This window comes from Amblyraja radiata, chromosome 9 (assembly GCF_010909765.2).
Source record: "Amblyraja radiata isolate CabotCenter1 chromosome 9, sAmbRad1.1.pri, whole genome shotgun sequence".
Classification (NCBI taxonomy): domain Eukaryota; kingdom Metazoa; phylum Chordata; class Chondrichthyes; order Rajiformes; family Rajidae; genus Amblyraja; species Amblyraja radiata.
The window spans coordinates 26,780,588-26,804,944 of NC_045964.1; the positions used below are offsets into that span (position 1 = coordinate 26,780,588).

The 24,357-nt window shown below is 41.9% G+C and overlaps 1 protein-coding gene across 5 annotated transcripts in view; it reads right to left on the reverse strand.

The window, feature by feature from the left end:
* Positions 1 to 24,357, reverse strand: part of ryr3 (ryanodine receptor 3) — a 358,203-nt gene that overhangs the window by 294,590 nt on the left and 39,256 nt on the right. For 4 of the 5 annotated variants that reach the window (XM_033026930.1, XM_033026931.1, XM_033026929.1 and 1 more), the window contains exons 2-3: positions 12,627 to 12,746; positions 3,301 to 3,408 (exon numbers count right to left, since the gene is read on the reverse strand). In XM_033026930.1, the coding sequence (XP_032882821.1) occupies positions 3,301 to 3,408; positions 12,627 to 12,746 (228 nt within the window). Of the gene's footprint in view, positions 1 to 251; positions 273 to 3,300; positions 3,409 to 12,626; positions 12,747 to 24,357 lie in introns of all 5 variants that reach the window. The other variant, XM_033026926.1, reaches the window with a different exon arrangement.

Consider the following 24,357-nt stretch of genomic DNA (forward strand, 5'->3'; position numbering starts at 1 on the left):
ATAAATATCATGCCTCCTTTTGAGTTCTAGTGAATTCAGTTGAGTAAACTACCTCAGTAATTTATACTGCAGTAATTATACTGAGTAAACTACCTTTTGTCCCATCGCCAAAATGAGTAAGAAATAACTATTTGCACAATTATACAAGAATTTGCAGCAAACATTGCCCATTGAAAGCAAGTTTGGAGTTCAATTTTTCGACTACATGCATGAGAGAAGGAAGGAAGAAATAAACAATGTAATGAACATACCCATTTGATGAAATCAATTGGCTAGCATGTTAAAAAAAGAAATAGCAGAGAATGAATAAATCACAAGGCTATATTACACATTTGCTATCTCATTCCAAATTCCAGTTCTTTACACAGTGGAACATTCTTTAATTTATTGTTGAAGCGATGTGGGCATTGCCACATTTATTAACCATCTCTAATTATTATTGAACAGAGAATTCTGTTAAAAGTCAACCACAATGAAGGGTCTGGAATCACACATAGGTCAGAGAGTGAACATGGCCAATTTACATCCCAAAAGGACATTAGTGAATCCATGGCAGCTGGATTAAAAATAGATTAACCAAAAAACACGTGTGTACTGGTGTAGTGAAAAACATCACATTCCCAAATTGACTTTTTTTTGCCACAGTTTAAGAATAAGGAGTAAGCCATTTTGAACGGAGACGAGGAAACACTTTTTCTCACAGAGAGTGGTGAGTCTGTGGAATTCTCTGCCTCAGAGGGCGGTGGAGGCAGGTTCTCTGGATGCTTTCAAGAGAGAGCTAGATAGGGCTCTTAAAAATAGCGGAGTCAGGGGATATGGTGAGAAGGCAGGAACGGGGTACTGATTGTGGATGATCAGCCAAGATCACATTGAATGGCGGTGCTGGCTCGAAGGGCCAAATGGCCTACCCCTGCACCTATTGTCTATTGTCTATTGACTTTAAATTTCTGATACAAACAGCACAATTAATAAATTCATAGTCATGAATTATTTAAGTAATAATACAAGAATCAAAATATATAGGATATAGATTTTAGGAGCTGGCAGTAAATCTAACAGCTAATCTTTGTCAAAATCACAAATATATAAAATCAATGAAGGTGTATGAAAGCAGCAATATACTCGTCCATAATAATAATACATTAATAACCTCTTATTAAAAATTAATTTAAAAATGTGATAGATTTTTCAAACAACAGAAGGGATTTTTTATACCATATTTATCTGTACCGTTCTGAGTAAGCAGAAATTTGAAGCCTCTCAAAAAAATGTGGCAATAAAGAGCAGTATTTTGTGACATTGAAGAACTGAGGAGAATTTAAAAATAAAGTTAAAAAGTGCAAGTGTGCATATGCACTGAATCTACTTGACTGAAACAATGGGAATTTACACTGAAGATGCCAATATAAATGGAATTTACAGTAAACTATTAGATTACTTGGCACAGCTGCTCCATGCTTTGCACAGGCCTCCTCCAATAATACTTCATCTAACTCGGCAAGGTTCACATTTGTTTTCCTTTTAACTTTAATCGTCTAGTTTCCTCTTAAATACCTCAATGACTGTGCCAGTCATTTAAACCACATGGATATGTTCTAAATTCTCAGCTCCTCTTCAATAAAAAAATATTCCATTTAGATTTATGAGGCAGAATCTAATATATACAATTTATATTTTTGGCTTCACCAACATGTGAAAACATTTTTGGACAGATTTTACATTCAGCGGGCAAGTCTGAACATGATGCTGAAGAAAACTGCTCACAAAGGCCTCGGTACCTGCATGACAAGGCTTCTGTTTTTCCAATGTCCCTTTAAGGGATCTCTGGTGCTCTGGATGTGAATAGGTTAACTGAGAGAAAAATCAAAGTTGACTTTGCTAAGATTTCGAACATTTTATAGAATTCTCAATAAAAATAAAAATCTCTTTTACTTCACTGACAAGCTAAGGATATGATCAGCATGTATTGCCTATTCTGAATAACCCTCAAAGTGGTTTACTTTCTTGGCTGTTGGAAAAGGCAAGCAGTAGTCAACCACACAGACAGACAGGGTAAGGTTGGCAGATTTCCCTCCTGCAAATAAATTAGTAAACCAGATGGACATTAATATCGAGTCTGTTTCTCTCTCTAGACATGCTGGCACACTTGTGGAGTACTTTGGGTACCTTCCGTTTTTAATTATGGCAGCTTAGCAGTTTCATGGTCATTGTTACTGATCGTTTTTTCTTTTTGAATTATTTAACAGAATCAAAATTCCCCAGTTGCCATGTCAAGATATTGTCTTCACACCACAATTCAATCTTTCAGATTGTGAGTAACATACTGTAACCACTAAATTATTGCAACAACATGTACGATCAAGGGAAAGCCCAAATATTATATAATAATGTATTATTTTTCTTTTCAATGAATCAGATTATGAAACACATTGAGGGAAATGCAATTGACAATTGTTTTTCTGTTTAGGCTATGCAATATTTCTGAAACATTCCCGTGCATTTCCTTCGCAACTTAATAAGATTGCATAAAGCAAAGCATAATATTTTCAGGTATTCTGAAGTGCCTTGTTTGAAAGAACCTTCTGCTTCATTTGTTCAACTGATTCTCCTTAATTCTGGTAGAGACAACCAAGGAGGACTGTGCCCTTCCTAAAATGGTGGAATCATTGATCACATCTGGATTTAGCATTACATTGTACTGATTTGGCAATTCTAAAGTTGCTGTCCATTTCACAGGTTACGGAGACAATGTTGGTAATTTTACTGTCATTGCAGTAACTGAAATATCCAGCCAACTTAATTATAAAGTCGCAATCAGACTGTTCTTTTTTTTTTGTTTAAAGTGAGGAAAACATGCTGACTTATTCAATCCATCACTAGTTCTTCGATTCTTCTTTAATCTTCTCTGTTTTGGTACTGTACACAATATATATATTTTTAATTGTTTGTTTTCCACTGCCCTTGTGTTGAATTTGTAAGATGAAGGGCAGAAAGGGGCATGATATTCTTCAGTGTGGTCTAATTCATGCAAAAGCTTAACCAAACATAACATAGAAAGCACATTATTTGTTCAGCAAAATCTCTCTCTGTGCTTTAATGCAATGGGCTTTGAGTACAACTTGGATGATACATTTGCCATGTCTACTCAATCAACTTGATAAGAGCCTCTATTCTCTAGACTGCGTTAGTGCAAATAATTTAGACCAAAAAAGTACTTATCACCTAAAGATAGTAAAAACAGCACTCAAGAACATAAGAGTGAAAATATGAAACATTTCAATGTTTGATCTTGATAGTTACCCCTTCATTGTTCTTTTCACTTGTACTGGTCAACATCTCCTGCAAGGCTCTGACAGACAATGACTGCTCCAGCACAAACACACAGATGGAAAGGTCAGGAGGAACATACTGCAAATGAGGAAGAAAAAAAGTGTAACTTTTCTGTACTTGGCAATGAGAACTATAATCAACAATTGCAATTTCAACTGCAGGACGACAAAACAAGACCATTGAAAGAAAGGGAAATAATGCAATGGTTGAAAAGGAAAGAGTTGAAAAGGAACTTTTGACTTTGTCTTCAAAAGGGAACTGCAGATGCTGGAATATCGAAGGTACACAAAATTGCTGGAGGAACTCAGCGGGTGCAGCAGCATCTATGGAGCGAAGGAAATAGGCGACGTTTCGGGCCGAAACCGTCTGAAGAAGGGTTTCGGCCCGAAACGTCGCCTATTTCCTTCGCTCCATAGATGCTACTGCACCCGCTGAGTTCCTCCAGCAATTTTGTGTACCTTTTGACTTTGTCTGTTGGGCATCAAATCCATTGTTAACTTACCAAGTTTGTATCAGCAGGCTAGGAAATTAGATATAACATGGAAACTTTGTAAAGCTGGCATATCTTCAGACTGGTTAGGGATAAGGGCATTGAGCATTTGATTGAATTTTAAGTTGTCTGATTATACATGCTATTCAAAGGTTCAAATTTGGCCACTTTTCGGATCCAATTGGTCTAAAATCCATCAGGAGAATGGCGGCCCCTTAAAAATAATTGAAATTATGAATTACATGGGGAAATTATTTGATGGCAAAGAATGAAAATTTCGCTAAAGGCACTTTCTCTCTTCCCCATTTTTCCAGGATCAGCTACTGTATCATCTGTGAAAACACCAACCAAACTCCACCCTGAACAGAAACATACATGCATTTCCAAAAGTGGTTTGTAAATATTGATCAAAAGGAGAAACTTACCTGATTTCTTCCTCACAACCCAAATTCATATTTTTGTGATTTCTGACCGAGATCGGTTCTGACCATGTAATTACGCAGATGTTAAGATCATTATTACTGCATTTTTAAAAATGTATTTAAAGTCTAAAGGGGGTGTGCCAGAACATAGCCTGGATTAGAAGGTATTAGCTACAGGGGGAGGTTGGACAAACTTGGATAGTTTTTAATGGAACGCCAGAGGTTGCAGGGAGACCTGATGAAGTATAAAAAATTATGAGAGACATAGAAAGGGTAGACTGGACGATCGTTTCGATGAGCACCTTCACTCAGCCTGCCTGAACCTACCTGATCTCCCGTTTGCGAAACACTTTAATTCTCCTACCCATTCCCCCACAGACGTTTCTGACCTAAGTTTCCTCCATTGTCAGAGTACGGCTAAATGCAAATTGGAGGAACAGCATCTCATATTTCAATGGGCAGCTTATGCCCAGTGGTATGAATATTAATTGTTCTCACTTCAGGTAGCCCCGGCATTCCCTCTCTCTCTATCCCTTCCCCACCCAAGTCGCACTAGCTTCTCGTTTTCACTCAACACACAGTTAACAATGGCCTGTTTCCTTTATCATCATTACTTTTTTGCATATCTTTTATTAATTGTCCTTTATCTCTCTACATCATCATCTATATCTCTCATTTCCCTTATCCCTAACCAGTCTGAAGAAGGGTCTCGACCCGAAATGTCACCCATTCCTTCTCTCCAGAGATGCTGCCTGTCCCGCTGAGTTACTCCAGCTTTTTGTGTCTATCTTCGGTTTAAACCAGCATCTGCAGTGCCTTCCTACACATTGCTAGGGATGGGGGTGGAGACAGATACAATAGTGGCATTTAAGAAACTTTTGGATAGGCATGTGGATATGCAGGGAATGGAAGGATATGGATTACATGCAGAAAGATAAGAATTGGTCTTGGCAACATTTTCAGCACAGTCATAGTGAGCCAAAGGGTATGCTCATGTGCTGTATTGTTCTATGTTTGATGTGTTTCAAATCCTTTCCTTCAGTATTAGGAAACCAATGCTTTGTCATGAAAATAAAAATGTGTAGTGTAATGTTTTAATCTCCACTGAAGTGTAGAGGAGACAGTAAAAGTGAATTACGGCCACATAAGATGTTGATGCAGCAGATACAGTTAACCCATCCATCTGGCTCAATTTATAGCTTCAATAACACCCCGGCAGAATGTGATAACTAAGCAAGATTTATGTTTGGCGATCTGTCTAGCAAGCAAAGAGGGGGATGACCTGAGTGAAAATTCATTATATAAGGTTTCAGCAACTAAGCACGCAACTAAGCTCTAGTCACTCAGTTTAGGTGCATTTTTTTTTACATCAGTTAAGGTAACACATAGTATTTAATAAGGATTATTACAATTGTTTGTCATCAGTGATGATACTCATTAAATAAATGATGACAAAATTGACTTCATTTAATTACTGAATTTCAAGGCCTAAAATTATTTAAAACATAGATGGCAGTGAGCAGGTAACCATGTCATTTTCTTGCAGGGCCACGGGAGAACACTTTTGATAGAGGCACAACATGTAATTCTGAAACATTATGCTTTTTGGCAAAAGGCTAACAAGGCAACGATTTAAGCAACATATATAGGGCATAAAAAGGGTACAATATTGGGATATTAGCACCATAGAAAGCATTTTATCACAATGCATCACAGCTTGGTTTGGGAACAGCTCCTTCCAAGACTGCAAGAAATTGCAGCGAACTGCGGACGCAGCCCAGACCATCACACAAACCAACCTCCCTTCTATTGGCTCCATTTATACCTCACACTACCTCGGCACGGCCAGCAGCATAGTCAAGGACGAGTTGCACCCTGGCCACTCCCTGTTCTCCCCTCTCCCATCAGGCAAATGTTATAGAAGTGTGAAAACGCACACCACCAGATTCGGGGACAGTTTCTTCCCAGCTGTTATCAGACAACTGAATCATACTACCGCAACCAGAAAGCAGTGCTAAACTACAATGTACCTCTTTGATGAACCTCAGACTATCCTTGATCAGACTTTGCTGGATTTGTCTTGCACGAAACGTTATTCCCTTATCATGTATCTATGGATCGATTGTAATCATGTATTAACATAGAAACATAAAAAACAGGTGCAGGAGGAGGCCATTCGGCTCTTCGAGCCTGCACCGCCATTCATCGTGATCATGGCTGATCGTCCCCAATCAATAACCCATATTGTCTTTCTGCTGACTGGTTAGCACGCAACGAAAGCTTTTCACTGTACCTTGGTACACGTGACAAACTGAACTGAAACTGAACTGAAATGCACTACAATTTCCTTAATCTCGACATTATGTCATCACCATACTAATTTTCCCTTTCCTCTTCTTCAGCACTGCAAAGGGACCATTCCATTCATGATTCTTTGCTTTACTCTTCCATCTCAATCATTCTTCCAACACCCAGTTCACCCCTCATGGCATCTTCCCATGCAATTACAACAGATGCAACAATTATTCTTTTATTTTCTACCTTTCCATCATTTATGTACACAAACATATGTTTCAGGTGAAACAGCAATTCACCTGCACGTCATCTGATGTTCTTATTACGTGTTATCATCTCTATGTGGCATCCATTTTGGAGAAACAGAATGTAATTTGGGTGATTGTTTTTGCAGAACAGCTCTGGTCAGTCTGCAGGATGACCCTGAGTCTTCAGTTACTTGCCATGTTAATTATCCATTCTATTCCCACTCCAATTCTAATACTGCTCCAACAAAGCCCAATATAAGGTTTATGAACAGCATCTCATATTTGTGTGGCATATTAACCCCCAGGACCCTGTAATGGAATTCAATTTCCAGTTTGTATCAAAAAATGCCCACCATTTTGTAACAATAACTCAGTTGTTCTTTTTCCTGATGATGCTGCCTCTCCTGCTAGGTATTGTCAGCTTCTCTTTCAGAAACTGAAACACTTTCAATTCATATAACCTCATATATACCCTTCCTTCAAGTGTACCAGCTGGTGTTAGACTCCCTTCACCACCCTCTCTTAGCCATTTTAGATTAAAAAACTACAAGAAAAAGGATCCATCGTTCTGTGCAGTCAACCTATTTTTGTCTCGTGTAGATACAAGGAACTGAGGGTGTTGGTTTACAAAAAAAGGCACAAGTACTGGAGGAAGATGCCATGTTACACTGGAAGGCTGACAACTATCATGCTGAGGCTACGCACCAGGTCTCAGACAACTCATCATAATTACTCTTTGGCCATGACACCACAGAAATGTTCACAATCTTCCAGTCTGTTACTAAGCACATCATCCTCTGGCAGTCTCCCATCCACAACCTCCAACCTTATAGTTCCCCAGCCCCAAACTGTCCATTTCTATCACCTTCCCAAAATCTACAAACAGGACTGCTCTGGCAGACCCATTGTTTCTGCCTGCTCCTGCCTCACAGAACTCATCTCCAAATATCTTGATTCCATCTTGTTATCCCTTGAGTGGCCATGGGCACTCGTATGGGCCCCACCTACACCTCCCTTTTTGCTGGTTACATTGGACAGACCTTAAAAAAAATATGCACTGGCATATCAACAACTGTATTGGGGCTGCCTCCTGCACCCACGTAGAACTAATTCATTTAATTGCCTTTATCACCAAATTCTTCCCGCCCTCAAATTCACTTGGACTATCTCTAACATCTCTTGATCTCTGTTTCCATCACAAGGGACAGACATCTACTATAAACCCACTAACATACATGGTTATCTGGACTACACCTCTTCCCACCCTGCGTCTTGCAAAGACGCCATCACCACTCTCAATTTTTCCTCTCCACAGTACATGCTCTCGACATTAGGTGTTCCATTCTAGGACATCCAACGTCCTTTTCCTTCAGAAAACATGGTTTCCACCCTGCTGTCATAGATGGATTCCTCACCGGTGTCCTGTACTTCTGCTTTCGCTCATCCATTCTCCTGAAACTACAAGGATAGAGTTCCCCTGGTCCTCACCTTCCACCCCACAAGCTTCCACATCCAACACATCATTCAATAACCTTAGTCACCTTCAACATAATCCCACTAACAGTCATATCCTTCCATGCCCAATCCTTTGTTTTCTGCTGAGAATGCTCCCTCAGCAACCCTTGACTCCTGACCTCCTATCTTGCCAAAGTGAGGCCACATGTAAACTGGAGGAACAGTATCTCATATTCCACTTAAGTAGCTTACAATCCAATGGTATGTACATTGAATTCATCATTTCTAGGTAACTAACAAACAACTCCTCCTCACTTTCTTCCATCCCCCTCCCTTACCAATGCCACACTGGTATGCTGTAATAAAAACATAACCTGGATATGGAACTGGAATAAATTAAACAGAGTGAATATCGATCTATGTGGTAAACGTTATTACCATATATATTTATCTGTATTTAGAATATAATACAAAATATTGAATTTCATTTCTTCAAATTAGCTTGATTAAGTCAGAGAGTCAATGAGTCAAACAATGTGGAAACAGGACCTTTGGCCTAACTTGCCCACATTGACCAACATATCCCATCTACACTAGTCCCACCTGCCTGTGTTTGGCCCAACCAGTCCCTCCAACCAGTCCTATCCAAGTACCTGTCAAATTGTTTCTTGAACTTTGCAATAGTTCCCACCTGAACCACCTCTTCTGGCAGCTCGTTCTGTAAACCCAGCACCCTTTCTGTGAAAAAGTTACCCCTCAGATTCCTATCCCCCTTTACCTTAAACCTATGTCCTCTAGTTCTCAATTGTCCTCTGGTTCATTATTTGAGGGAGTGCAGCGTAGGTTCACAAGGTTAGTTCCTGGGATGGCGGGACTGTCATAGGCTGAGAGAATGGAACGGCTGGGCTTGTATACTCTGGAATTTAGAAGGATGAGAGGGAATCTTATTGAAACCTATCAGATTATTAAGGATTTGGATACGCTAGAGGCAGGAAACATGTTCCCGATATTGGGGGAGTCCAGAACCAGGGACCACAGTTTATGAAGAATGGTTAAGGCATTTAGAACGGAGATGAGGAAACACTTTTTCACACAGACAGTTGTGAGTCTGTGGGATTCTCTGCCTCGGAGGCCGGTTCTCTGGATACTTTCAAGAGAGAACTTGATAGGGCTCTTAAAGATAGCGGAGTCAGGGGATATGAGGAGAAGGCAGGAATGGGGTGCTGATTGTGGCCAGCCATGATCACATTGAATGGTGGCAGGGCTGGCCTTAAGCCAATTGGACTAATTGCTCCCAATTGGGCCCCGCGCCTAAGGAGGGCCCCGCACTAGAGTAATCCAAAGCACCGCTCTAGGATCTTTGGAGTAATCTACTCTCGGCTCGGGTAGATCTACCCCGGGTGGAGGGGGGAGAAAGGAGTGGAGAGAGAGTAGAGGGGTGGAGGGGGAAGAAAAGGGTAGACGGGGAGGGGGGTGTAAGGGGGAATGGAGAAGGGGGAGAGGGGTTCCCTCATGGTCCCAGAGCAGTGCTCCCGCCCCTCCAGTCACCGTGCTTCACGCACACAGCCCCGGCTCCACCCCATCTCTCTCCCCGTGGAGACGCGGTGAACAATACAGGGAGGGCCGGGCCGGGGTTTGGAGCAATGTTTACAAACCTCGGCCTCAGCTCACACGCATTCGCCCAGACCCCGGCAGCCGCTCCCGCCGCCGGCCCTCTCCCTCCCTTCCCTTCTTCTCTCCCTCCCTTATCTCCTTCCCCCCCTCCCTTCTCTCCTTCCCTCCCTCGCTCTCCTTTCCCTTCTCTCCTTCCCTCCCTCCCTTATTTCTTTCTCTACTTCCCTCACTCCCTTCTCTCCTTCCTCCCTTCCCTCCCTTCTCTCCTTACCTCCCACACACACACATAAGGCGCGCACACACACACACACACACACACTTACATGTATGAAATTTTATATTAAAATGTAGCTTAGATCTGTTTGGTCCATTAACTCGCAGGCACTTTTTAAGCGCACATTTTGATTACTTTACATTCTACAGATATAAAGTCTATAATAGACTTTATTTGTATTTCTATGATTCTACAGACCTTGGCTGGGAAACTGGGGCTCACCAAAATTGTTCCCAATTGGGCCCCGTACCTCCTAAGGCCGGCCCTGAATGGTGGTGCTGCTCGAAGGGCAGAATGGCCTACTCCTGCACCTATTGTGTATTGTCTATTGTCTACTGCCTACTGTTTGCATTCGTTCTGATGAAAACAATCCCACAGTGCTGTTGTGAAAAGAATCACAGGAATTAGACTCAGCGACCCAACGATAATCCTGAACTATGTAAAAGTTTTTTTTCTCCCAAACTGCTTTAATCAACTTCCATTAAGGTTTAATGTTATGTAATTTTCCAATAATCTTGCCTTCCTTTATGGTTACCAAAAAAAATATGATTTGATTAGAAACAGCCCTCAGAATTCAAATGTTCTTTAAACAATAGTAACACAGGCAGAACATGTCCTGAACATGTCCAGTTGTTACTGAACAAACACGTTTTTAGAGAAACAGACCCTCTGTCCCATTGAGTCCACACTGACCAGTGATCCCCGCATGTTAACACTATCGTACACGCAGTAGGGACAAGTTACACCAAGCCAATTAACCTACAAACCTGTACGTCTTTGGAGTGTGGAAAGAAACCGAAGATCTCGAAGAAAACCCACGCGGTCACGGGGAGAACGTACAAACTGCGTACAGGCAGCACCTGTAGTCGGGATTGAACCCGGGTCTCTGGCGCTGCAGACACTGTAAGGCAGTAACTTTACCGCAGCGCCACAGTGCAGCCCTGCCCACAGCAAGCCCATGCTGTTGTTGCAGTGTCAGGCACCACAACACACAACTGACTGACACATGGGAGGTAAGGATTGATTATAACAGATGGCATAATATCCATAGCTTTTTTTTTTCCCAAATATTGCTCGGCAGATATTATAGTGTGTACGCACCACCACTGATCTGAATGTTATAACAACCTAGGGTTCACGCTTATCTAAACTATAGAAACATAGAAACATAGAAATTAGGTGCAGGAGTAGGCCATTCGGCCCTTCGAGCCTGCACCGCCATTCAATATGATCATGGCTGATCATCCAACTCAGTATCCCGTACCTGCCTTCTCTCCATACCCTCTGATCCCCTTAGCCACAAGGGCCACATCTAACTCCCTCTTAAATATAGCCAATGAACTGGCCTCGACTACCCTCTGTGGCAGGGAGTTCCAGAGATTCACCACTCTCTGTGTGAAAAAAGTTCTTCTCATCTCGGTTTTAAAGTATTTCCCCCTTATCCTTAAGCTGTGACCCCTTGTCCTGGACTTCCCCAACATCGGGAGCAATCTTCCTGCATCTAGCCTGTCCAACCCCTTAAGAATTTTGTAAGTTTCTATAAGATCCCCTCTCAATCTCCTAAATTCTAGAGAGTATAAACCAAGTCTATCCAGTCTTTCTTCATAAGACAGTCCTGACATCCCAGGAATCAGTCTGGTGAACCTTCTCTGCACTCCCTCTATGGCAATAATGTCCTTCCTCAGATTTGGAGACCAAAACTGTACGCAATACTCCAGGTGTGGTCTCACCAAGACCCTGTACAACTGCAGTAGAACCTCCCTGCTCCTATACTCAAATCCTTTTGCTATGAAAGCTAACATACCATTCGCTTTCTTTACTGCCTGCTGCACCTGCATGCCCACTTTCAATGACTGGTGTACCATGACACCCAGGTCTCGCTGCATCTCCCCTTTTCCTAGTCGGCCACCATTTATATGAGCAGTTTGAAAACTGAACACAGTGATAAGAGGTTTGGCTGGGGGGAGGGGGGGTAGAGTTTTGAGGGAAAAGAGCCCAAATAGGCGGAAAGCTTTTTGTCTCTTTGCAATTCACTAAGCCGTGCAATGTCTCCATCATCACATCATGTTAAATATGAGGTAAATAAGGTCACAAATATTTGCAAAGCAAGATAATAGAAAAGCAAACATTTTTTTAAAATGGACATGCCAAATAATTTAAAGAAAACAAGTCATCTACCCTGCTGATTTTCATTTAGCACTGTTTATTTCGTTCACTATGCAACAGCAATTGATGAAGAATAAATTGTCCAAATGCTTCTCATTTAGCAAAACAGGATAGAACAGCAAAACAAAGAGAAAATATCTAAACTTCAAGACATAAATGGCATTTTATTTTGACAATTAATTAATTGATTTCCATTTGTTTAAATTGCTGATAGTATGCAAATTAATTTGAAAATATTTGACATTTTGTTTTCATATTTTAAGCCCATGTCATCACTGAGAATGAATATTCTACAAATTATATGATGAAATCTGAATGCAAAATTCAAATACCTTAGCTTCTGAAGTAGGCTCGAGAAAACACAAACGACTGCCAAATCCTTCAGTTGACAAGCAAAATTTACGTTGTTCTTTCTTGATGGTGGCAACGGACTGAAGTACAACTTCGTCATCCTACATAAAACAAAATGAGCTGTTGAGAACATTTTTACATTTTCCAAAATTCTGATCGACAAGTGCTCGAACTACTGACAAGAAAACAACAACCATCAGTGTACAAGATACTTTAACCACTTCATTCAGTTGCACATGGTGCACAGATCCACAAAAGGAATACAATCAGAGAGCAATATATGAATAAGAATATTCAATGTTGACTGCAGTCAATGTTATTTGCAGGCAAAGGGACATACAGAAAGTGGGATGCTTCTAAAAGTGTGAAAATTCAAGGTTAGAATGAATGAAATGACTGGTATGAGTAAGGAACTCTGGATGACAAGAGAAATTGAGGCTGTCAGGAAAATGAAAGACGAATGGGCCAGGCATAGGCAGATGGGCTTGAGTGTACATAGGTTTGAGGAGGAAATTTAAGAAGAAAAATCAGGAAGGCAAAACGGGCAAGATAGCTCTGGCAAGCAAGATTAAGGAGAATCCAGAGATTTTATGTAAATTTAGGGAAAAGAGGTAACTAGATAGAAAATAAGGCTCCTCAGAAATCAAAGTTCTCATCTATGTATGGAGCTGCAGAAGATGGCCAAGTTGCTTGATGAGTATTTCTCCTCTAACTTTACCACAGAGTAAAACATGAAGACTAGAGAACTTGGAACAGCTAATGGAGATGTCTTGAAACCATCCTTATTATAATTATGGAGGAAGTGGACATCCTGAGTCATATGAAGGTAGATAAATCTCCTGGATGAGATGATATATTTCAAAGCACACGAGCTGTGGAAAGCTAGAGAAGAAATTGCAGGAATCTTGGCTAAGATATATGAATCATTGGTAGTCACAGGTGAGGTGTTGGAGGCTTATGTTGTGCCTCTGTACAAGGGTTTAAAAAAAAACCTTGGAACTATAGACCTGTAAGCCTCACGTCTGTGGGAGGAAAGTTACTGGAGCATTTTCTGAGGGATAAGATATACAGGTGCACAACCTTTTATCCGAAGATCCAAATAACGAAAACCTCCGAATAGCGGACATTTTTTCGGTCCTTGAAGAAAGGTCCTTGAAAACGTTCACCGAGGGCGGCCCGCAGAGGTGACAGCGGAACCTCCGGTCGGTCCTCGAAGAAAGGGGTACTAAATCCCCATTCATAAAAGAGAAGGTGAGGGTATATTGCGCGGGAGGGTTAATAATTGACAATATGCTGCTGCCTGCCCGCTGAGTTTAAAAGTTCCCACGGTAGACTCACGATACACAGTGCAGATTGTCGCTCCCTTCAGTTTCACCCCACCTACGCCCCTCTGCTTCCCGGCCATGTATGTGACCCCTTCCCTCCCCTCTCCAGCTCCCCGCCCATTGCACCGGCGCGGGGGCTTTGCACTGTCTTCCCTTCAGCTCCAGTCCAGGGGGGTGGCCGGAGACGTCAGGACCAACGGGACACCAATACAATACAATAATAACCTGCAGCCATACAAAAAAAGAACCAAGACACACACCAACACAATTCAATTCACATAAACATCCATCACAGTGAGTCTCCTCCTCGCTGTGATGGAAGGCAAAGACTTGTCTCTCCCCTGCTCTCCATTCCTCTCCCAAAGTCGAGGTCAAAGCCCCCGGCGGGCGCTAGCAAGTCCGCGGCAATTTACAGCCGCGCCGGGCGTTGTAAGGCCCCGCTCCAGGTCACTTTCAACCCCATAATTCGGGCGGGAGAAGTCGCCGCTGCCGATGCCCCGCAAAGCAGTCTCCCACCGGGGACCCGCGAGCTCCCGGTGTCACCATCCATCGGAGTCGGGTCGCAGCAGCGCGCCGCCGCAGCTCTCCACGCTCCGAAGCTGGCTAGCTCCACGGAGGTAGGTCCGTAGGTCCACAGGCTCCCACCGCCGCCCACCGACCCCCAGGCCCACTGCAAGCACGGAGATCCCAGAGACCCACAGCCAGCAGCAACTCCAGCCCAGCCCCGCTCCAACTCCAGAGGAACACGTAGGGGCAGAAGCTGATGGTGTGCAAGGTACGTCTTGTTCTTGGGGTGGCGGATGAGGGGACGCAGCTCGGGCTGTGGGAAAACTGCCACTTGTCGCCGTAGCGGCCAAAGATCATAGAGGAGCTCCTCTATGATCTTTGGTAGCGGCCCATCGGGGAGCGGATTCCTCCGGAGTTGGAGGGGGAGGGGGGTATTGTGCTGTTTGATCGCCCCCTGCTATCCCAGGGACAGGGAGACACAGCGGCTTTTTAGACTGGTGGGCAATCACTTCCAAAGTTCTGCCCACACAGTCAGTACACCTCTCCTGCACTGCAATTCATACAAACATTTATTCTGCAAGAAAAAACTACATTGAAGACTCAAACTCGCGATCGAGTAACTGCCAGGATCAAGGCGCAAACTCGCGACCTTGCGGATATGAGCCGAGCACTCTACCACTGAGCCAGCCATTAAAATCTACGCTAAAAAAATTCCATTCCGAAGACCGACAAATTCTGAATTACGAAAAGTGTCTGGTCCCAAGGCTTTCGGATAAAAGGTTGTGCACCTGTACACGCATTTGGATAGGTAGGGTTTGATACAGGATGGTCAACGTGGTTTTGATTGTGAGAGATTGTGTCTCATGATTGAGTTTTTGAAGAAGTAAAGGTTGATGAGGGCAAGGCCATCGACATTATCTATATGGGCACAACTAACTGGACCTGCAACGACATAACAGGATGGAGAAGAATGCTTAAGGCATGTTGGCCTTTATCAGTCAGGGAATTGAATATAGAATGTCACAGTTCAAGATACTGGTGAGGCCGCACAGAGTATTGTGTTCAGTTTTGGCTACCCTGCTATAGCAAAGATGCCATTAAACTGGAAAGAGTGCAGAGAAGATTTACAAGGTCGAGGGCCTGAGCTGTAGGAAGAGGTTGGGCATGTGAGGACTTTATTCCTTGGAGCACAAGAGGCTGAGAGATGATCATGTAGAGTTGTATAAAATCATGAGGGGAATGGATGGAATGAATATAGTCTTTTCCCCAGGGTAGGGGAAATTAAGAACTAGAGGTTTAAGGTCAGGGAGCTAAGATTTAAAAGGAACCAGAATAGGATTTTTTTTTCACAAAGTAGTTGAAGGAGGTACAATAACAACATTTTTAAAACATTTGGACAAATATATGGATAGGAAAGGTGTGGAGGGATATGGGCCAAACATGGGCGAATAAGACGAGCTGGGTTGTGGCATCTGGATTGGCATTGACTGGTTGGGCCGAAGGGCCTGTTTCCGTGCTGTATGACTTTGGAGACTCTAGTATTAGTAGATTATTACACTGTAAAGTCTTTGTGGTATCAAGTTCATTCTTCACACGAAGAAGACTGCATCAAATATGTGTCATAGTGTCAGGCTTTCAACAGCTCTTAATAGTGAAAAGATGGCATCTATGAAGTTCTTTGGACCATCATTAGCATAAGATTTCTATTTAAGAACAATTTAGAGCCTATCTCTCATCCTGTCACCGCGACAGATCAAGGATTATATACACCTGTCCCTTTACCTCCCCCCTCGACTCCATTCAAGGACCCAAGCAGTTGTTCCAGGTGCGACAAAGGTTCACCTGTATCTCCTCCAACCTCATTTACTGCATCCGCTGCTCTAGTTGCCAGCTGATTTACATCGGTGAGACTAAGCGGAGGTTGGGCGATCGTTTCGCCGAACACCTCCGCTCAGTCCGCAAGAACCTACCTGAACTCCCGGTGGCTCAGCACTTCAACTCCCCCTCCCATTCCCAATCCGACCTCTCTGTCCTGGGTCTCCTCCATTGCCAGAGTGAGCAACACCGGAAATTGGAGGAACACCACCTCATATTCCGCCTGGGTAGCCTGCGTCCGACGGGATGGAACATTGAATTCTCCCAATTTTGCTAGTCCTTGCTGTCTCCTCCCCTTCCTTAACCCTCGAGCTGTCTCCTCCCATCCCCCCGCCCTCGGGCTCCTCCTCCTCCCTTTTTCCTTCCTTCTCCCCCACCCCCTATCAGTCTGAAGAAGGGTTTTGGCCCGAAACGTCACCTATTTCCTTCGCTCCATAGATGCTGCTGCACCCGCTGAGTTTCTCCAGCATTTATGTGTACCAAGGATTATATATGTTGCTCACTTTAGGACTTACCAACAACCACACAGTAGGAATTACAAATATGATTAAACTTTCCACATTTCTTTGACAAATGACATAGATGGGCTCACTCAGGTGGATGACATCAACAGAATGTGAAATATATAGATGTGTACATTTCCCAAATAACTCAAGAAGCTGGACATTATCCGCGAGACAGCAGCCAAACTTTTCTGGCATTTCAACAACCTTTTCCCACCATACCTGTGCACCATGGCTTCATGTCTATACAATCTCCAGGACCTATTGCAACAACATGCCAGGGTTTCAAACCCATGATCTGCTCTCTGCTACCTAGAAGGTTAAGGGCAGCAGGAATATTGGAGTGACACCACTACAAGGAGCTCATACTGTCTTCATATTGGCCAGTCCATCTTACAACCATATCTCTGAACAAATATTCCTTTCAAAATAATCTGGATGTACTTTACATGTACTATTCAATAGTTTATATTCTTCAATGATTTATTTCCAGAACTTTGACTTCTCTTTATACTCGACATCACACTTGTTCTTCTCTACATTCTTTACTCTATCTGTATATTTAGTTTGCAGTTGGCAATTAAAATGAACACAGTATTTCAATACACTCAAATCAGAGAATGATGAATATCTCAGCTTAAACTGAGTTTATAACAAATATGTTATATATACAAATAACAAATGTTGTGAGGCAAATTAAACTTTTACACTACTCGTAATTTACTTAACTTTATTTAAGCTTTAAGCAACTTATTTCTGTAATACATAAACTCAGAAACATCTGGCAAACATGGCTGATTCCGCAGGCCTTTCCCGCCCAAAATACCCCGCATATACCCCGTCTGCGCTGAGGCCTAATGGCGGAGCTGGGGCGGCTGCCCGGAGCGGAGACTGCGGGACCCGGAGCTGGGGCGGCGGCCTGGAGCTGGGGCGGCTGCCCGGAGCGGAGACTGCGGGACCCGGAGCTGGGGCAGCGGCCCGGAGCGGAGACTGCGGGACCCGGAGCTGGGGCAGCGGCCTGGAGCGGAGACTGCGGGACCCGGAGCTGGGGCAGCGGCCTGGAGCTGGGGCAGCGGCCTGGAGCTGGGGCGGCTGCCCGGAGCTGATGCTGTGGCGGGCCGTCTGGAGCGGAGACGGCGTTCCGGCTTTCGGCGGCGGCGACATCACCACGGAGGTCTGCTGGACTGGAGGGCGGCATCTCCGGCCTGGATCGATCGCCTCAGCGCAGAGGGAGAACAAGGAGGGAAGAGACGGAGACTAAGACTTTGCCTCCATCACAGTGAGGATGTGCTTGGTGAACTCACTGTGGTGGATGTTTCATTTGTGTTTATTGTATGTTTTGTTTTTATTGGTTCTGTGTATGACTGCAGGCAACATAATTTCGTTTAGACTGAAAGGTCTAAATGACAATAAAGGAATCTAATCTAATCTAATCTAATATGCGCACACTCTGGAAATGCCCCACACATGCACCCACTTCAACAAATATATAAAAACTAATTATGATCTTGCAATCACTGTCCAATAATGGTTACTTTGTTTAAATCTGTTTGTGCATATTACAGATGTCACACTGAAGAAACCCACAAACATGAAGGGCATGTCTAATTACATCAGAATTTCTCCAAGTGTCAATTTACTCATTCAGGCTGGGTTACGATCAGCACACTAGTTGACTATAAAGATCAAACATTTGAGCAAGAGAATATCATTCTGCAGCTGGTTAAAGAATTCTCAGTTGATACGTCATATCATAAACTGAAGTAAGCACTGAGGTGACCACCAAAGCTTCATGCAGTTAAGAAATTTGGCAGACAATCAAACAGTTGATAATTAGTAAAGATTCAATGAAGATCCACATTTTCAAGTTTGGTAATGCCCAGCACAGAAATTAAAATATTAAGACTGAAATATTTACAACCATCTTGAGCCAGAAGCACCAAGTGGAAGATGCTGGTGAGTAAGCAATTTCAAACAATGGCTGAATCTACTGAATAAAATAAAGGCTAAGGATCATGTCAACATTCACAATAGAACTGGTGAATTTTGTTTCAGAACTGCATGTGTTTTGCCAAATGTGATACAGCATTGGAATCTACCTGACAGAGTGCAAAATTGTCTCTCTGTCTGTCAAAAACACATTTGAATCTAACTTGAGATACAAGAAACTGTAGAGCTGGAATCTTGAGCAAAAAAAACAAAGTGCTGAAGGAACTCTGGGTCAGGCAGCATCTGTGGAGGGAAATAGACAGACGATGTTTCAGATTCGGACTTGGTTTGAAGAAGGGTCCTGATCCAAAACATCATCTGTCCATTTCATTCCACAGATGCCCCCTGACCCACTGAGTTCCTCCAGCATCTTGTTTCTTTAAACCCGATTGGCTAACCTGCTATATTCTTAGTCAATTAGTTCACTAATTTATATGCCTTTGCAACATCTTTCTTACTCACCTAGCTTTGTACTGTCATCAAAGCTCAATATATGACACATGGTTCTCTCATTTAAGGCTGCAGATTATAAATAGCCGAGGCCCAAGCACTAATCCTTGCAGCCCTAAAATGATACTACCCATCTATCTTAAACTATGTTTTTTGCTTGCTTTTCGCTTTCCCTCTGTTAACCAATCCTCAATCCGTGTTAATGTAGTACTAGCCTCTTATAATAACCCATGTGTTAACTGACTGTATGCCTCCTTAACATCCAAATGCACAATACCTCATCCACAGGGTTTTCCATACCTATGTTGCAGTGCCTCCAATAAAACCAAACAACAAATTTGTTAAATATAATTTCTAGTTCATAAAACTGTATTGACTCTGCCTCACTCAGTGTAATGTGTTGATATTGCCATTATTCATAGAGGTTGGGGCATTGCACCTTCAACAGGATTAATTACAATCATTTCCAAATTCATCAACTGCTAAGTCACAGTCACTGCAGCCCCCTCTTCCAGTCAAACATGAAAAGCAATATTTTACCTGAAATACCTACCCAAATTACAAATTTGTAGTACTGACGCAGCTGCATTACTTACAGTCCCACTGTGCTACTCTACTTACCTAGGTAGTGTACATCAAGCCAACAGGTTTACCATAGCTACCCAAGCCCTGGTGAAAAGCACCACATTTCTGTAAGTATATATTCATACATTTGTTATTAAATAACAGATCCTAATTCTAATAAGTTGAAATTCTGGATGCTATAAATTTTGTTGTAAAGTGATCTTGCCAATAGGTTGCACTTTTTTTTACTGAAACATGAACACCATCAGTTGGTGATTCTCAGCACAGGCTATGTTTAGAGCTAAGGGTTTGCTTCATCCACTTACTTGCCTTAACATATTGAGCTAGATCCAAAACGCAAGCCAGAAACATACTTCTGGCAACTTAAATAGATACTCCATTTATCATTCACGTGGCATATTAAAAAAATGCTATTCTTTTTTCAAATAATGATGGAAATACTTTTTAAAAATCCCATGCTGCTTTAAGTATCTAGAGTGATCATCCAAAGAGTGAGTAAAGAAATTAGCCACCAACCATTCATTTACTGTAAACATTCCTTACGCTGACAAATGACTTGGGCTATTAAAAACAGGTGCAGTGAGATAATGATACATTGCTGGTCAGAGGGTTACATTAACAGTAACTTGAGAGATCTAAATATGTTATGGTCTCAACTATTAGCTTATGCCTTAGGACAGAAAATAATCTTAATTTTCTTCTTTATCTTTATTTCAATTTAGGAAATTAAAAATAAATATATTCCTGAATGACACTTATTAAAATAAGCAGCATTACACTGCAAATCACCAATAATTTTTTTTTTTGAAAATTCACATTCAAAACTGTAGTGTCTCAGTATACAAGGTGCTAGGAGTTAAGACTTTGATCCTTACACCACACATTGCTGTTTGGTTATAGCGTTGTTATAGCATTGAATAAAACATGTTCAGTTGATAGTGCAACCTGTTTATTTCCTTATAGAAGCTGCTATAAAAAGGAAGCAATACACATCACATTGGCAATGCTCAAGATGCCAGCATTTGTAGCAGTGTTACATCATTTTGAGATTTAAAAAATCAAGTCTGCAATTTATCCCATCAGATAAAGCATAAAAATAAGTTTAATTTGACACCTAATTCACTTTCATATCTTCAGTATTAAAAAAGTTATGGCCATTTTAATATTCGGAAATTAACATCTTGTTCCCTATTGCTTTTCCATTGACTTAACACAAAAGCTGTGATCGAGGGCAGTCAAAAGCCCATAACTTTCTTAAAAATTAAGAGAACTGAATGAAATGTTCAGTTATAATAGATTGAAGCATTATGAAACAAATATGAAACAATCTTACTTGGATGACCTGAAATTAATGCATATAATTAGTTAGTTACCCAATTGTAGCAAATTACAAAATTCAATTACTAGATCTAAACATCTATCCATTTCTTAAGAAAAGATTAACATTTTTAAATAGCCTAAGTGTCCAAATAACATTCACACAAGAATTCACAATATAACATGATTTTTAAATCTCATTGTCATAAATTTATAGGCCAAATGGAAGGAATTTATTGTTTAACTCCTGTAAATTAATGGCCATTTAAATCATCTTGCGTGGGATTTTGTGGAACGCGATCGATTGGAACATTGCGGTTGCGGTGAATTTAAACCCCATATCGACAGGAAAAATACTGCCGGTTCGTATGGGACCTAAATCACCTTTTCGCAACGTAAAATGTGGATTAAGGTAATCCTAAGAAGCATGTTTCTTAAAATAAACGTCTTTCCTTTAGCTGTCCCGTACCTGAAATCCGTCCCGGTTATCGACGTTGACGGCATTAGAAATGGCTTTTTATTTTACTTCAGCGCTGAAATTGTCCAGCGATTAAAAAAAAAATTCACAGAACGGCCGTCGGAACAATTCTTCAGCGTTAGCTAGCACCCCGAGAAAATATATCCAGGACAGGCAGGAGAAAAACGCATTTTAACACTGCCCCCCCCCCCCCCCAAAGGCTCCAAAGTCGCGCACATGGCCAGTGACAGAACTGCAGCGCCGCTGAAGGTAAGTTTTGTAACATACCCTATTTGCAGTTTCTTGCATCTTAGTATTATTGACCTACTTGGTTAGAATACAAACATTACATTAGAAGAGAAAAGGTGATATTATTCCTGGTCGTGCCAGAGACAGAGTGGTGCCAAGAAAAAAAGAGCCCTCCTATGAAAAAATAGTGAAACACAATGAAACATTTTAATTAGGTGCTGGAGACTTTTGAGAAACACATTTGTCAATTGTATCCAAGAACCAGAATTATTTAGAACAGCACACCATAGGAACAGGTACTTCAAATCACTTTCTCTCCCAAATACAATGCCAGGTTAGGGGTAACACGGTGGCACTGCGGTAGAGTTGCTGCCTTACAACGCCAGAGACCCGGGTTCAATTCTGATCATGGGTACTGTCTGTATGGAATTTTTACGTTTTCCCTGCGTCGGTTTTCTTCGGGAAGTTAGGGTTTCCTCCCACACTCCAAAGACGTACAGATTTTTTGGTTAATTGGCTTGGTATAGATGTAAATTGTCGCTAGTGTGTGTAGGATAGTGTTATTGTGTGGGGACCCCTTGTTGGCGCGGACACGGAGGGCTGAAGGGCCTGTTTCCACACTATCTCCAAACTAAACATTTATCTACATGTTATTTTGCATCTGCACATGATCCATTTGCCACCATTCCCTGCATATCCATCTACCGATTAAAAGACTTTTAAGCACCACTATCCTATCTGCTCTGGCAGCGCCCTGGCAGCACGTTTCAGACTCCTACCACTCTGTGCAAAAACTTGCCTCACATATCTCCTTTAAACTGTCTCCTCTGATTTACAGCTATGTCCTTTAGTCTTTGACATTACCGTACTGAGAAAAAAAGATTCCAACTGTCTGCCATATCTATGTCTCACATAATTTTATACACAGGTCTCACCTCCATCTCTGATTCTCCAGGAAAAACAATCAAGTTTGTCCAATCTCTTCTTATAGCTAATACCTTCTAATCTTGGCAACATTCTGGTAAACCCCTTCTGCAACCTCGCCAAAGCATCCACAACCTTCCTGTAATGTGGTGAACAGAACTACACACAATACTCCAAATGTAATGTAAGCAAAGTCCTCCAAAGCTGTAACATGACTTCCTAACTATTATGCTCAATACCTCAGTGGATGAAGACAAGTATTCTATACACCTTCTGTCCCACTGTCTACTTGTGGTGCTATTTTCAGGGAGCTATGGACTTGGACCCCAAGATTCCCCTGTGCATCAACGTAGTTAAGGGTCTTCTCATTAATTGCATTGTCCCCCCTTCTATTTGACATTTCAAAGTGCAACACTTCACATTTGCTCAGATTAAACACAATCTACCATTTCTTTCCCTGTCATTTAATTAGGTAAGGAAAGACAAAAATGTGTAATTTTCAGACCAAAGAATAGTATGGCAGAATCAATTGGTGTGCAGAATGGTCAATGGGTGAAATCAGTTTAATTTGACGGACAACTAAGCCAATGTATAAAGTAGCCAAGTAACATGGCACTTAAAAATGTGAGTCTTTGTTTTTCTGGGCACAATTCTGAGGTACAGGCAGAACCACTGAATAGAGGTGGTCACAGAAACCCTGTCTCTTCCTTGGTGGCAAGTCATATGGTTCTCCAAGTATATTTGGTAGAAAAATAAGAGGTCCCATGAGGTCAAGTGGGGAGACTGTAGATCCCATAGTTGCAAAATCCAAGAGGTTTAGCCAAGGACATTATGGGAGCTGTCAATCTACAAATGCCTATTCGAAATGGCCCTGCTTACCAATTGTCATAGGATAGGACACACTGCGTTGGGAAGTGCAAGTCTCTGAAGAAAAGGTGGGGGTTTACATATGGCTTAAAACAATGGCATGAGTTTATGGAACTGTTCTATTGGAACATTGCATAAAAGGTAATGAGGAAGTGGAATCAGGAATGCTTAATGGTATCAACTGCACACTGGAATATTACATTTAAGGCCACCTGTTGATTGAGAATGTATCTATAATTATGTGCAAAGATCCTGTGGGTAAGTCAATCTGTTATCTTCCTGTTGATGTATTTGAAATATCTCAATCGTTTACCATTGAGGCAGAACAAAATGTTGTTGGGCATATGTGGAAAAGAGATCCTCTGAGTTAAGGGAAGAGCACTGTTGAATCCCTGGAATAGATTACTTGGAATAGAATTGGGTCCAGTTGCCCATTATAGTTATGGACTTTGAGCTTCCACCAATGATCTTGGGAATAGTCAGGTTCAGGCATTGGATCAAAGAGCTGTGTTTTTGAAAAGATCATAGGATTAGGTACCAGCGCAATCTAGAATTTATTCATACATTAGGGAACATCGGTCTTGTTCAAACAGACTGCTGGAGCGGTGAGGTTGGAAGGCAGCAAGGTATTATCAGATAGCAAACGATAGTGGATTCGAGTTAT